Below are 12870 nucleotides of genomic sequence, written 5' to 3' on the forward strand. Positions count from 1 at the left end.
CCATCTGGCTGCCCTGTAGGGAACGAATTGTAGTAAGGAGGGGCGGGTGACAGGGAGATGGCTAGGAGGTGGCTCGGACAGGGGTGGCAGGGCAAAGCCATTTCCACAACCAGATCAGCTGGACTTCGACCTTTCGACGTGATGTACAAAGAAAAGTGACTCACACTATTGGACAGCAGGGCTAGACAAATGTAAATCCTTTTCCAGAGTGAGGACAGACAGGAAGAAGTCAGTTTGGCAGTGCACAGGAGGAAAGAAGATATGTCCATTGTGGATAGGCAGATTGATGCATGAGGGTTATCTGTGGGCAGACAGAAATTGGTGTTGATGACATTAATCATTTGGGTAATTTAAACATCTTTTAAAAGAGGCTTTCAAATAAAGTGTTAGAGCCTTTTAGACATATTTTAGTCTTTATTCACTTTCTTATGAGGCCCGACTTTCTTCTGATTCATTCCTACTTTGGCAGCTGAGGGCAGATTATTGTAAATAATCACAGAATGAGGTATCTCTTCTTACAGAGTAGAGCTCTGTTCAGATGAGGTAAATGCCAGTTTTTGAATATATGTGTTCCTCTTTCATAGAAATATTTTCCTATAAATATTATATATGAATAGCTTGATACTGGCTTTACAAAGCTTCGTATTGTTAAGGTCACTATCACTTCCTTTCAATCATAGAAACTGTTTAGACCACTGGATATAAGTAGTATTATCTCTTGAAATTACACTTCATTTTATCTCCAGGTATTGTGTAGATTGACTTCTCACAGCTCTTTCATTCATTTGTCCTTGCAGAACTTGACAGCCCAGAGGAGCTAGGGAAAAAGCGTATCTGCAGGATCATCACAAAGGACTTCCCCCAGTATTTCGCTGTGGTTTCACGGATTAAGCAGGAAAGCAACCAGATTGGCCCTGAAGGCGGGATTCTGAGCAGCACTACTGTGCCCCTTGTCCAGGCTTCATTCCCAGAGGGTGCTTTAACCAAAAGAATCCGCGTGGGCCTCCAGGTAATGTTCACAAAGGCTTGTTTCCTTGGCACAGGTAGAGACCGTGTGACCATGCTCTGCTCAGAAGACCGTTGTGGTAACTCACCCCAGCGATATTGCTAATCAAAGCAGTGGGCCGGTTTGGGAAGCAGTAACCTAGTTCATGAAGTATAAAGTGAGCTTAGTGGCTTATTAAATAAGGTATGTATTTTAGGGTTTTCTTTTAAAAGTATACCTTGGTTTCTGATGAAAGATTGTTTTGTTAACCATAGGTTACTGGTCTCAGTATGTGCGACAAGAGCACCAAAAGAGCAAATATACCATTAAAGAAATAAACTGTATTTGATTTGATTTATAATATGCCATAGCATGAAAATCAGTACTAAGGAAACTTGCAAGCTTTCACATTTTGATTTAAGTAGATCATAAACACTGGGTTTTATCCAGACCAGTTAGAACTTGTTTTGGTTTGGAAGGCTAACTGAAAATCTTGGCAAGGATGGTCTTTCTTATATTTACTTGTTCAGCTAGACCTATTGAAAAAGGAAAATAGTAAGGAAGGTAACTTAATTTGTGTTAATTAATATAGTCTTTAATAGTTTAACTTAGAGTTCCTGTTCTTTTTGTGAGGTTTTTTTAGAGTCAAGTACTCTAAACTCTGAGAAGGCCGTCAGTAACTTGTGACTGAGGACACCACCTTATATTTCAGTGACATGAGGTTCCCTTCAGCTATCTCTTGTATTGAGTATTTTACCAAATAGCAAAGAAGCCATAAGGAAGACATTAGGTTTGGTAGTCTAGAATTGAAATCTTAAGTGCCCTTTTGTTACTTAACTCTGAAAAACCTCAATTTTTGCCTGGGCACACATTGCCCATGTAATGTTTTACTGGATGTCCTGCAAAGGTTTAACATACACTAGACTCAATATTTGCTGACCTTTACTTTTAGTTAGACTAAAAGGCTTCTATGCTGTGAGACTTGATTCACTCTCTGTCACTCAAAGCTCCTGTTGCCTGTTTTCTGCTGGGGAAATACACACACTGACCAGTTCCTGCTACACTGTTAAGTTGTTTTGGTTCTTTTTTGTGGCCTCCTGAAGTAGTAAGGATTAAGAAGAAAGACTTTTTTTTCTTTCTCTTTTTTTTTTTTTTTTTGGTTGTCTGTTTTGAGCTTTTTCCTCCTCGCTTAAAAAGTCAATTTTCCAATGACAGAAAAATGTTAACTTCCATTTAAGGTCCTTTCTCTGTCTCTAGGCCCAGCCTGTTCCAGATGAAATTGTGAAAAAGATCCTTGGAAACAAAGCAACGTTTAGCCCAATCGTCACCGTGGAACCAAGAAGAAGGAAATTCCATAAACCTATCACAATGACCATCCCGGTGCCCCCGCCCTCAGGAGAAGGCGTGTCCAACGGGTACAAGGGAGATACCACGCCCAATCTGCGCCTGCTCTGTAGCATTACAGGTTTGGTTAACTTGCTGCTGTACTTCCCTGGATGCTAGCTAACATTTGCAGTCATTCTGTACAAAAATATAAAGCCTTTGAAACATCCATGCCAACTTTATAAGCATAGGGAAAAAAGAAACGAATAAAACATTTTGCTTGTCTGTCACCTCATCTCTGTACCTTTTATCCCTGTACCTTTCTTTAAAGATGCAGAGATCATGACTCATTTAAAATTCAGTGATATTCTTTTCCCTGCCATTAAGTGTAGTATTAATAATTGCACTCTTTTAAGGTTATTGAGATAGTATTGAATCTCCTAGAGCAGCTGTATAATCTCTCAAGGACCTAGACAGAGGCAGTGGACCTAGCAAAATCCTTTAGACTACAGGAGATTGGGTGGGCTTTGGACAAAACAGAGCTGCCACAGAGAACCAGGAGTAGGGAAGAGCAAGAGCAAAGGCATGATGCTCACCACACAAAGTCACGAATATAATCCAATAGACTAAAGCTATAAGGTCAGGAGAACACATGTTGTGATAATCACCTGGACTCCAAAGTTAGTTCATCATTTGATCATCCTAATATGATTTTTAACAGAAAGTCCTAGATTAAGATAGGTTGTTTTTTTGTTTCTATGAGTAGTTTCTATGACTAGCTGATTCCTCTTCTTACACTGGAAAATTAAATGATTTAGGCAGTACAAAATGAGCTGCTTTTTTTTTTTTTAATATGAAATTTATTAGCAACTTGGTTTCCATGCAACACCTAGTGCTCATCCCAACAGGTGCCCTCCTCAGTGCCCATCACCCACTTTCCCCTCCCTCCCACCCCCCATCAACCCTCAGTTTATTCTCAGGTTTTTTTTTTCAATATATGAAATTTATTGTCAAATTGGTTTCCATACAACACCCAGTGCTCATCCCAAAAGGTGCCCTCCTCAATACCCATCACCCACCCTCCCCTCCCTCCCACCCCCATCAACCCTCAGTTTGTTCTCAGTTTTTAAGAGTCTCTTATGCTTTGCCTCCTTCCCTCTCTGTAACTTTTTTTCCCCCTTCCCCTCCCCCATGGTCTTCTGTTAAGTTTCTCAGGATCCACATAAGAGTGAAAACATTTGGTATCTGTCTTTCTCTGTATGGCTTATTTCACTTAGCATAACACTCTCCAGTTCCATCCACATTGCTACAAAAGGCCATATTTCATTCTTTCTCATTGCCAAGTAGTATTCCATTGTATATATAAACCTCATCTTCTTTATCCATTCGTCAGTTGATGGACATTTAGGCTCTTTCCATAATTTGGCCATTGTTGAAAGTGCTGCTATAAACATTGGGGTACAAGTGCCCCTATGCATCAGCATTCCTGTATCCATTGGGTAAAGCCCTAGCAGTGCTATTGCTGGGACATTGGGTAGATCTATTTTTAATTTTTTGAGGAACATCCACACTGTTTTCACAGTGGCTGCACCAGTTTACATTCCCACCAAGAGTGCAAGAGGGTTCCCGTTTCTCCACATCCTCTCCAGCGTCTATAGTCTCCTGATTTGTTCATTTTAGCCACTGTGACTGGCGTGAAGTGATGTCTCAGTGTGGTTTTGATTTGTATTTCCATGATGAGGAGTGACGTTGAGCATCTTTTCATGTGCCTGTTCAGGCCATCTGGATGTCTTCTTTAGAGAAGTGTCTATTCATGTCTTCTGCCCATTTCTTCATTGGATTATTTGTGTTTTGGGTGTGGAGTTTGGTGACTTCTTTATAGATTTTGGATAGCCCTTTGCCCAATATGTCATTTGCAAATATCTTTCCCATTCCATCGGTTGCCTTTTAGTTTTGTTGATTGTTTCCTTTGCAGTGCAGAAGGTTTTTATCTTGATGAGGTCCCAATAGTTCATTTTTGCTTTTAATTCCCTTGCCTTTGGAGATGCGTCAAGTAAGAAATTGCTGTGGCTGAGGTCAGAGAGGTTTTTTCCTGCTTTCTCCTCTAGGGTTTTGATGGTTTCCTGTCTCACATTCAGGTCCGTTATCCATTTTGAGTTTATTTTTGTGAATGGTGTAAGAAAGTGGTCTAGTTTCATTCTTGTGCATGTTGCTGTCCAGTTCTCCCAGCACCATTTGGTAAAGAGACTGTCTTTTTTCCATTGGATATTCTTTCCTGCTTTGTCAAAGATTAGTTGGCCATACATTTGCGTGTCCAATTCTGGAGTCTCTATTCTATTCCATTGGTCTATGTGTCTGTTTTTGTGCCAATACCATGCTGTCTTGATGATTACAGCTTTGTAGTAGAGGCAACAGTCTGGGATTGTGATGCCTCCAGCTTTGGTTTTCTTCTTCAATATTACTTTGGCTATTCAGAGTCTTTCATGTTTCCATACAAATTTTAGGATTGCTTGTTCTAGCTTCGAGAAGAATGCTGGTGCAATTTTGATTGGGATTGCATTGAATGTGTAGATTGCTTTGAGTAGTATTGACATTTTAACAATATTTATTCTTCCAATCCATGAGCACAGAAAGATTTTCCATTTCTTTATATCTTCTTCAATTTCCTTTGTAACAAAATAAGCTGCTTCTTAACTTTCTTGATAGTTCTTGTATTTTTTAAAAAATTTAAAAGTAAGATAATTATATTGTCTATCTGAACAACTAATCTTTGCACCTATAAATTGCACTTACAAAATGTGCTTTATAGTCTGTGGTTGCCCCAGGTTTAAAATATTCTTTAGTAGCCAAACAGAAAAATGATCTTTAAAAAATGTAATATCTTACAAGAAGATCACTATAAGGTAGCAATAGTGCTAGAAGGAGAATAGAGGAAAAGTACCTTTAGGGCATGCCATTAATTGAAAGTTGCTGAAGTTTTGCAAGTTCCGGCTGTGCAGGAAGAACAGGATGGTGAAGAAGATATTATAAGGGGCATCTCCCATGATGACGTCAACGTATCTGCTCTTGTTCTCTCAGGAGGCACCTCGCCTGCTCAGTGGGAAGACATCACAGGAACTACACCTCTGACATTTATAAAGGATTGTGTCTCTTTTACAACCAATGTTTCAGCCAGGTATGGAAATAAAGGATTCCCAAAAGCACTAAGGAATTAATTTTATTAACTTTTGGAAAGTAAAAGTTTTTGTGCTCAATACCACCAGTATGATTAATTTTAAAAATTTTGATGGTGAACTTGGGCCTAACTCAGAAATGTAAAATTCACTACTGTACGTCATTTTATCCAGTTCTTACAAGCAGCTCTATGGTGCTAGACTTGCTTCTGCTAGTTCTCAGCAATTTGTAAAAACCTATTTCTGTTGATCGTTGTAGAAATCTGGCCCCTTTGCTAAAGGAAGACAGCAACTTGTTTTTAATTTTTATAGTCTCAAAGAAAAAAGATAGGATTTCCATGTCTTTCCCATTTTCTTCCATAAAATCCTTATTCCTTCTAATGTAAAGTAAGAGATTAAACTCTTAAGCAGGAGTAGAAGGGAAGGCTCATCATGGGTAATTATACGAGGGGAATAAGAATCTTATGGGAAGGACAAGAGAGAAAAAAAATCCTTAGCATTTCCTCAGCAAAGGAACAAACATATAATAAATGTAGACCTTCTGTAAGCAGAGTACGCATCATTGCTGTTTGTTTAAATGAACGAGTTAATGTTTTGGTATCATTCCCTTATATGCTTTGACTTTTTAATGATTATTTTTAAGATTTCGCTAAAATCATCTCATCTTCACACTTCTGTGTTTCTCAGATTTTGGCTTGCAGACTGCCATCAAGTTTTAGAAACTGTGGGGTTAGCCTCACAGCTGTACAGAGAACTAATATGTGTTCCATATATGGCCAAGTTCGTTGTTTTTGCCAAAATGAATGATCCTGTAGAATCCTCCCTGCGCTGTTTCTGCATGACAGATGACAAAGTGGACAAAACTTTAGAGCAGCAAGAGAATTTTGAAGAAGTTGCAAGAAGCAAAGATATTGAGGTACCTTGTTCATAACAAGTTTGTTTTATTACATTCCCCAGATACGGGGTTGTCTCTTGAGGTTACAATAGCACTTATTAGAAATATCAAGCTCATGATTGATTGCAATTTTTGGTTAAAAAATTTGATATAGACTTATCCTCTAATGTTTTATGTGTCTTTGTATGAGGCTATCTTGGTTTAAATGTAGTAGTAATGAATCTACATCATGGTCAGTGCTTCCCTGTGGTAACTTGAATTGTTTTATTTTTATGGTCACTGTCTTTAGCACATTACTAGGATTTTCCATTTGCAAACTCAGTAAAAGTATTGGAGTAAAAAAAAAAAAAACAACCAACTTTCAAAGTCTGTATGAATAAGCAATTGATGTCAGCACTTTCTCAAACATGTCTAAGGTTGCTGGAATAGAATTGAATATATAATTCTGTCTTATACATGTGCATGATTTGGTTTCCAATCACAATTGTTGAATTGTGAGCCTGAAGAGTTATTTTTGTGGCAAGTAACACCATAGAAGTAATTTCCTAATAAGGAGACAAATGTGACATAGAAATATGTCAGTGTTTTAATATTATGTGACTTAAAATTTCAAAATTCTTCCAATTTAATTAACATTAAATTATGTGTTTCTTTTACTCCAAAAGGTTCTGGAAGGAAAACCTATTTATGTTGATTGTTATGGAAATCTGGCCCCACTTACTAAAGGGGGACAGCAGCTGGTTTTTAACTTTTATGCTTTCAAAGAAAATAGACTGCCGTTTTCCATCAAGGTAAATCATCAATAGACTCTGTGAATTAAAAAAAAAAAAAAAAAGGTGGGGAGCGCCTGGGTGGCTCAGCCAGTTAATCTTCTGACTCAATTTCAGGTCAGATCGTGATCTCACGATTTGTGAGTTTGAGCCCCACATCAGGCTCTGTTCTGGCAGTGCAGAGCCTGCTTAGGATTCTCTCTCTCTCCCTCTCTCTCTCAATAAATAAATAAATATTTTTTAGAAAGAGCTCTTAGAGAATAAAAAGAAAAAAGTTTAATGATTTACCCAGTTTGAAATAACCCACCAAACTTGAATTCAGAGGAACAAGGTCAGATTTTGCCCGAGTTCTCCCCCAGGGCACTTTTGAGCCAGGAAAGCTTTATAATTAGCAAAAAAGAGCCTTTACCTTTTAAACAGCTAAATGATTGTTTCTGTTTAAGCAAATATTTGTCAGACCAAACAATATAGAATAATAAAATGCATCAGATCTCATTCATGCTTATTAATCAAATAATGGCTGAAATCCAAACCCCATAATTAAGTTCCATATTGATGGAGCCCAAGGACAGTCTGGAGAAACTTCCTCCTCCGAGAACAGAAGGACATGGGACAGTTATTTGCTGTTATTATTGTTGCTAAAACTGAGGCCTTGGGAAAGAGAAATTATTAGATGGAAGAAAATGTATATAACCCAGACTATACAGCATATTACCAGGGTAAAACAAGAAGACACAGCAATCCCGGGTCTAATCTAGGAACCTGGCATTCTAAATCCCGTTGAGTTTACATGTGACCACGGTGGTTGTTCCGTAACTATTACCATCATCTTTTCCCTTTACTTTTCTTGCCTCTTGAAGGGCTCTGTAAAATAAACATGTTTAATCCTTGTATAGACAGGAATCCTCAGAAAAGTCCCTCTCTATAACTGTCAACCACCTAAATTCTTCTAGATTAGAGACACCAGCCAAGAGCCCTGTGGTCGTCTGTCTTTTCTGAAAGAACCAAAGACAACAAAAGGACTGCCTCAAACAGCTGTTTGCAACTTAAATATCACTCTGCCAGCACATAAAAAGGTATCTTTTGATACTGGTTTATTGTGACTCTCTTCCCCTGGTCGTGAAGAAGTGGGCCCTTGGTATGCAATTAAGGAATGCTTTGTAACATGATTCAAGTTCCTGAAACTCCAGTTGTGTTAGTCTCTTTGTGTAAATTGAGTCTTGTTACCGTGGCGTCAAGTTGTTATGGTTTGTATGATGGAGTCCTCTGTATGGTGCTTCTGCTTCTGCTGGTAGCTCAGAGATTTTTATGCTTTCAAATGATGTCACACATTAATTTGCCGTGGATGTACAGTTCTTGATATTTTGTGTTGGCTTCTTTTGATTTGCTTTGCTCTCTTGATTCAGCTTGCATTTTGTGCTTTCTACTCAGTCCTTTTCATATCCTGATATTCTTTTCCCTGCTGTCCATTATAATATTCCTTGTCTCTGCAATGCCTCTTGGAACCAAAAGGAGACAGAGTCAGATCAAGATGATGAGGTAATATGAACACTTCTGCTTTTACTCTATCAGAGATAGAATAGAAATTGAAACTGTATACAAGAACTTACAGCGGGCTGAAGTGGGGAAACAGATTATATGTTGGCAGATCTTAGCGTAAGTGAGGTAAAGGGTGTACGGTTTTCTTAAAGAATGGTTTACTCTTCCTCCACATGTACATAAGAACACTCCAGGGCATTCAGGAATGTGATCCCGCTAGTGTTTGAAAAAGAGAAACTAAAATTCTTTAAACATTTTTAAATGTAGTAGCTTGGCATGTGTAAATATACATTTTTCCATATTTCCACCTAGTATCCACTCTGTGTAACAGTCAAATCAAGATTATGAGTAACATATGAAGTTTTATTGTATAAGTCAAGTTGTTCTGTGTAATACCAACTATGTGTTCCATGGCTACTGATAAATATTTGTTATTTAAAGAAAATTATTTTGGCCATTTTTAAGGGTATAGTAGAGTAGTTCCATTTGGTTTTGAATGAATTTTTCCTTATGAGGCATCTCCTAATATTTTTCCAAGTTATATGATAATTGGATTTTTAAAACTCATACCCCAGTAATAATAAATAGAATCTTATTTCTAATAAAGCCATTAACCCTTTTTTAACCTCATCCACACTTTATGCCTTTGAACATATAGAAACAGCAGCAGTAATCCGAATGAGACGCCGTGTGCCCTTTTCCCTTGAATGTACTCACATAGAGGGAGTGTACATCGTGATATATGTGTTTTAAATATGAAGGATTTGGGAAAATTTACTGCTCAGCATCAGAAGTCTCTGTAACGCTCGTCTTGTATTTGTAGTTCCCTGTAGTCTGCTGTGTTGGTGCTCTTATATTTGCTAAATGATGGGAATTTGGTTGAGACAGTGGCTGGGGTTGTAGAGTCACAACAGGGAATTACCATTTTCATGAGGAGAATCCATACGAAGAAAAATAGAGATAAACCAGTCATCAACATGCCATCCTTCAAAATGTTTCAAAACCATACAGAGGTCACAAGGAATTTGGACACAGTCTCTCTCTCTTTTTTTTCTTTTTTAGGCCGAGAAAGCAGATAGACGACAGAGCTTTGCATCTTTAGCGTTACGTAAGCGCTACAGCTACTTGACTGAGCCTGGAATGAGTGAGTTTTCTAACACATTTACTAATCTATGTGGATGTCTATAAGAAGAGACATTTTTTTCTGTACAAATTGAATTTGGGGGTCATTTGGAAGCCCAATGGCAAAAGAAAAATTGCCTGCAGGGAAACTTTATCATGAAATGTAACTGATACTTTGTACATAGTTGAAGATGTGAAGCACAAACACCCTTAGATCATAACCTCAAAACAGTTTTTTTAAAAAGCCCCTACCTATTTTAAAATTTAGAAACATCTACTCATTACTTGTCTTTAAAAACCTTGATTTCACTGTGATTGTTAACTGTCCTAGGAGATAATGCACCAATGCTGCTTTAAATCTAAGCTCAAAGGAGAAAATATTTTTATATATTCAGGTTGGTAGAAAAGTGATAATGTAACTTTGATTTTCATCTCATTTTTCATAATATAGGTAGGTCATTATACCTCAGTCCTGATTCTCCTTCTTCCCAGTTTGCAAGAAGTGTATCTTCCTACGTTCTTGAGGCACTTGCTTATTGAATTCGTATCTCCTCCTTCCTTTCTCCCTCTCCGCCACTACCCCCACCCCCCACCCATCTTTATTAAGTACCATTTCCAAGGCTAGTCTTCACTAGACTGGTTAAGCCCTTTTCTTCTTTCAGTGATTTTTTTGGTTCATTGTTAACTGGCTTGCAAGTATCAGGGTATAAATCCATTCAGTCATATTCATTCATTCCATCTCCCTCCCCACTTCATCTTCCCCTATCCCCTCAGCCCTCCAGAGAATCCCTCCATCAACAGGAGCTAAGAGTGCTGAGAGTAGCACTGTGTTTGATCCATCAGAAAAGGAGTTTTACACAAATAATTGTTAGTGAATAATTTCTGGCTGTTTCCCATTACTCACAGTTAACTTGAGTTTAGGGAGGATTGGAAATTACAAATAAGAGCCACATCTTTGGTTTTTCCCACCTTTCCTGAGTTCTTGTTTCTGTGGGCCAACATAGCATATTCAATGTACAGCAGGAAGACTCTAGTACTTAGCTTAAAAGGTCTTAGCATAATCTTATGGAGTCTAGCTCCTTGACTACTGGCGGAACTTTTATATCCAGACGCAAAACGGAGAGCATAAGAGAAATGGAGCTCTACCACACTTATAAATGTTTTTCCAGATCTCAGTTTTTGTCTCTAGCATAAATATCTAAATCCTTCCAAAACCATAAGGGATGAAACTAACTCCTCTTATTCTACAAAGCAAGGACAATATATGTGTATAAGTAGATGGTTTTTCAATAAGACTAAATATTCTTTGAGTACTTTTCTTTGGAATACTATTTTGCCTCAAATCTAAGGCTCTCAGAGGGTAGCTGGTTGGGACTCCCAGGCAAGATACTTAAGATTTGGACAGGTTCCATGACCAGCTTCTTTAGGTCCAAGGTACCTCTGGGCAGGTGAGCTCCCATATGATTCTGGTCCCTAAAGTATTTGGGGGACTATATGAGTTTGAGGTAAGGTCTGTGCTAAGTCAACTAAATTTTTTTCATTTATGCAAGTGTTGCTATTTTTTAGTTAGCTTCGGTTATGGTATAACATATTGATAGAAGGAAGAAGGTACTTTTCTCTGTTTTATGAAAGGGAGCATAATACTGGTAAACAGAGAAATGGAAAGGACTAAGAACTAAAAACTAAGGAAATGTCATGGCCTCTGAATTGGTGTTAGAACTGCAAGTGATGCAGCTTTTCTCTCAGTACCCTGTCCCTTCCACCCCCACCCCAACCTCCCAAACAAGAAAGAAAGAATCTGGTGTAATTCAGTGCCTGACATCCAGAACCTCCCAGAAATTTTCTTTGTTATAAAGTGCATCACAAAATATGTGTCATTTAAGCATAAAATGTGTAACCAATCAGTAAATTGGCTACTTCATGCAAAGTTAAAACCATACATGTGGTTCAGAAGACTACATTGCTTGACGGAGCCAGCCTTCAGTGGTGAAGGAGAGATGCTTTGCCAGTTTCTGGTAGTTATAAAAATAAATTCTCTTGAGACATTGGGCTGAGCCCAAGTCACTAAAGTGAAGGAATCCCCAAATCTTCCATTTGTAGTATGGTGTGTCCAAAATATATTAAGCAATATAATATTGAGAATTATGACTAGGAGGGGTAATGAACGGGTGAGTTTTTCCTCAGTTCTTCCACGTTTCTTTATTATAATATGTAAGCTTAGAAGAGGACATGTTCTGAATATTTGAATTTAAATGTACACTAGGAATGAAAATCTTCACCCTTGTGGGAGTAGCTGCTAATCCAAGGACTGGATTGTAGCAATGGCCCGGGCACAGCATGAAGAGGAGCATAAGAGATGAAGCAGATTGTCATTTCCTCTTCGCGTTTCACTATTATTCTGAACCAGTGCTTTCTGGGAGCGAAACTGTACTCAACTTTGACATAGACCATTAGGCCTTGGCAGGCATTCCAAATCTCTGTGACCAACTCGGTTTGTTTGTTAGAGCTGTAGAAGTAGAGAGGACCAAGTGTGCATTTGCTCTCCCCCAGTGAGTGTGCTTACCTCATTTGTGTGTTTCTTGTCCCATTGCCAGATGAATGCTGGTACTAAATCCATCTTTCCTAGTGGTAGGTTTGCCTCACGGCTGCTCTACTCTTTGGAGCAGCCATGAGCCCCATGAACATTCTGGGAAGGCACCAGAATTGGTACCTTTGCCACTGATAAATAAATATGTATACCAATATATACTGGATCCCACTGCAGATACTTAAGTATGAAGTGTTAAAAATACGACTGTGCTTTTTAGATTTTCCCATGATACCTTTTGAGAATTTAAAGTGTGATAGATTGGGGGGGGGGGGGGGGAGGGGGGAATATCCAAAATAAACAATGTGCTTTTCTCCATAATGAAGATCACACTGGATATGGATATATTTAGTTGCAGATGTATTTTCAGTATGCGGTATTAAATATTTTCCTAAAATCTCAAAAGGTACCAAGATTTTGCATCTCATGGAAAAAGTGTACTCTTCTTTCTAAATGCTCTTGTGAAAGTATTTTTA

General features: G+C 38.3%; 1 protein-coding gene across 35 annotated transcripts in view; it reads left to right on the plus strand.

Annotated features, from left to right (window-relative positions):
- ANK3 (ankyrin 3) overlaps window positions 1-12870 on the plus strand; it is a 687918-nt gene that overhangs the window by 629757 nt on the left and 45291 nt on the right. For 31 of the 35 annotated variants that reach the window (XM_060642689.3, XM_060642719.3, XM_060642717.3 and 28 more), the window contains 8 exons: window positions 798-1009; window positions 2243-2450; window positions 5387-5483; window positions 6169-6397; window positions 7042-7167; window positions 8100-8222; window positions 8659-8685; window positions 9748-9829. In XM_060642689.3, the coding sequence (XP_060498672.2) occupies window positions 798-1009; window positions 2243-2450; window positions 5387-5483; window positions 6169-6397; window positions 7042-7167; window positions 8100-8222; window positions 8659-8685; window positions 9748-9829 (1104 nt within the window). The remainder of the gene's footprint in view (window positions 1-797; window positions 1010-2242; window positions 2451-5386; window positions 5484-6168; window positions 6398-7041; window positions 7168-8099; window positions 8223-8658; window positions 8686-9747; window positions 9830-12870) is intronic. The other 4 variants (XM_078434271.2, XM_078434291.2, XM_078434293.2 and 1 more) reach the window with 1 other exon arrangement.

The sequence above is a fragment of the Panthera onca genome, chromosome D2 (assembly GCF_046562875.1).
Source record: "Panthera onca isolate mPanOnc1 chromosome D2, mPanOnc1 haplotype 2, whole genome shotgun sequence".
Lineage (NCBI taxonomy): Eukaryota > Metazoa > Chordata > Mammalia > Carnivora > Felidae > Panthera > Panthera onca.